General features: G+C 52.5%; 1 protein-coding gene across 1 annotated transcript in view; it reads right to left on the bottom strand.

The window, feature by feature from the left end:
* Positions 1–1,542, bottom strand: part of STK32C (serine/threonine kinase 32C) — a gene marked incomplete at both ends in the record, with an annotated part of 5,208 nt that extends 3,666 nt beyond the window's left edge. The window contains 2 exons of the mRNA XM_008948329.1: positions 42–131; positions 1,505–1,542. Coding sequence (XP_008946577.1) covers positions 42–131; positions 1,505–1,542 — 128 coding nt within the window. The remainder of the gene's footprint in view (positions 1–41; positions 132–1,504) is intronic.
* Between the last annotated feature and the right edge of the window lie 464 nt (positions 1,543–2,006).

A 2,006-nucleotide genomic window follows, 5' to 3' on the forward strand; every position in this document is an offset into this window, starting at 1 on the left:
CCCCCCTACCCCACGCAGGATCACCTGTGGTCACCCCTGACCCATGTGGGGCTTGGTGCCCGCCAGCGCCGTGGCTCTCTCACCGTCCCTGATGATCGTCGCGATGTTGAAATCCGTCAGATGCGCGTGACCTTGGAGAGACACAGTTTAAGAAGGATGGATTGCAGCACAGGGCGGTGCCAAGGTGGGCTCAGGACACGTCTGTTTCCCCAGCTTCTGCCCTCGGACAGCGTAGCACGGGCACAGGCAGGCCGGGGTCAGACCCCCCGAGCCGCCCCGGCAGACCCCGAGGCTCTCCCAGCACCTCGGGCTGGCAGGTGGCTGAACAGAACTACCTCTGGGCCTTGACTTTAAGCCACACTTGGAGCAGATGAGAAACCAGCTCCAGCCCTTGGTCAGCTTGCTCCAGACAGAACCTGCGGTCAGCGGAGGAGGCAATGGGGAACACCTCATGGGGATATGCCCTGGCTGTGTTGATGAAAACCCTAGAACTGGTTCTGGTGGAAGCCACTGAACCATGGGCTGCCCCAGAGTCCCAGAGCTGAACCAGTGGTGCCACTCTGCCAGAGCACAGCCAGTGTGGACGTGCCAGCTGAAGGAAATCACAGCAATGGTTCCCAAACCTAAAGGCTGTGTGACAGAATCAGCAAGATATTTCAGAAAGTGCTGGGACAACTCTCTGCTTCTACTTTCTCTGCAATCAGGACTGAAGTTAAAATTCAGGACAGGTCATTATTTTCAAGCCAGCCTGGCATAAAGAACACCCACCCACCTGCCTGTCTGGAGGCTACTTTCTGCTCTCCATCTACAAGGCAGCTTTGAACGTGGTGACTAAATCACAGACTGCCCTGTCCCATGGAGGCTCCCCTTACATCTCCTTTCCCCATTATATCTGGACTTTATACCCTGCACTATTTCCTAATGAACCCCCATGCAAGTGCAAGCTTTGGTTTTGATGAGGCTTTATGGTAACACTCACAGGGTTTGCAGCCTGCTGTCCTAAGAGACTTTGTTTTGTAAGATCTGCTGCTGGAACAGTGGTCATCATAGGGTCTCCTGTGGTATTTCTCCTCTTTAGGCCACTGAGACAGAGGCTCTCATACCAATAGATGCTTTCAGAAAGGTTCCTGAACTCACCCCAGCAGGCTCAGCCCACATCCATCCTCCCAGGAAGACCTCAAAACTATCTTAAAAGTCTGTGTGCAGGTCACTCACTCTGAAGCTCCACAAAGCCAGTTCTGTGCTTTGTGCCCTCCCATGACACCAGGTACCGTGGTTCTGGCCTGGGTGACCTGTGTATGGGGGCACAGGGGAGAGAGGAGGCAGAGTGTGGGGGTATGAGGAGAGGTGGGCACAGGGATGTTCCACAAACACCCATCAGCTAGAAGGAGTGGTGCTTTTTCCACACTCTTTTCGGATAAAAAGGTGCCCAGGTTATTCAAGACTGTACAGGATCTGCCCCTCGAATGAAGCACGCAGACAAAACAAGGCAGAGAGGTCCTACCTTGCTCATCCAGGAGGATGTTGTCTGGTTTTACATCTCTGGGAAAAGAAGCAAAGTCACAGTAAGATGAAATCTTGGCCAGATCAAGGATGCAACTCAACAACAAAAAATCTGCCAACTTTTCTATCTATCGAAAATTAAGAACAAATAAACCAAAAATACTGTAACGTAAAATCACAGAGTGGTTTGGGTTAGAAGGGACCCTAAAGATCATCCAGTTCCATCCCCCTGCCATGGTCAGGGACACCTCCTGCTAGAGCAGGTTGCTCACAGCCCCTTCCAGCCTGGCCTTCAACAGTTCCAGGCAGTAGACAAGTCCCTTTACGAAGGACTAGAAATATGCTTTTCCTGGGCAGCTGGGGAAAAAAGTGGGAGCCTTGGACTTGCCCCAACATCATTTCCAAGCAAGATTAATAACACAATAAAGGGCCTGTTTCTGTGAAGGCCTCGATCCCTTTGGAACCCGCCCTGGAAGGTGCCTCCAGCCCCCAGCAGTGTGAGC

The sequence above is a fragment of the Merops nubicus genome, unplaced genomic scaffold, assembly GCF_000691845.1.
Source record: "Merops nubicus isolate BGI_N331 unplaced genomic scaffold, ASM69184v1 scaffold36319, whole genome shotgun sequence".
Classification (NCBI taxonomy): Eukaryota; Metazoa; Chordata; class Aves; order Coraciiformes; family Meropidae; genus Merops; species Merops nubicus.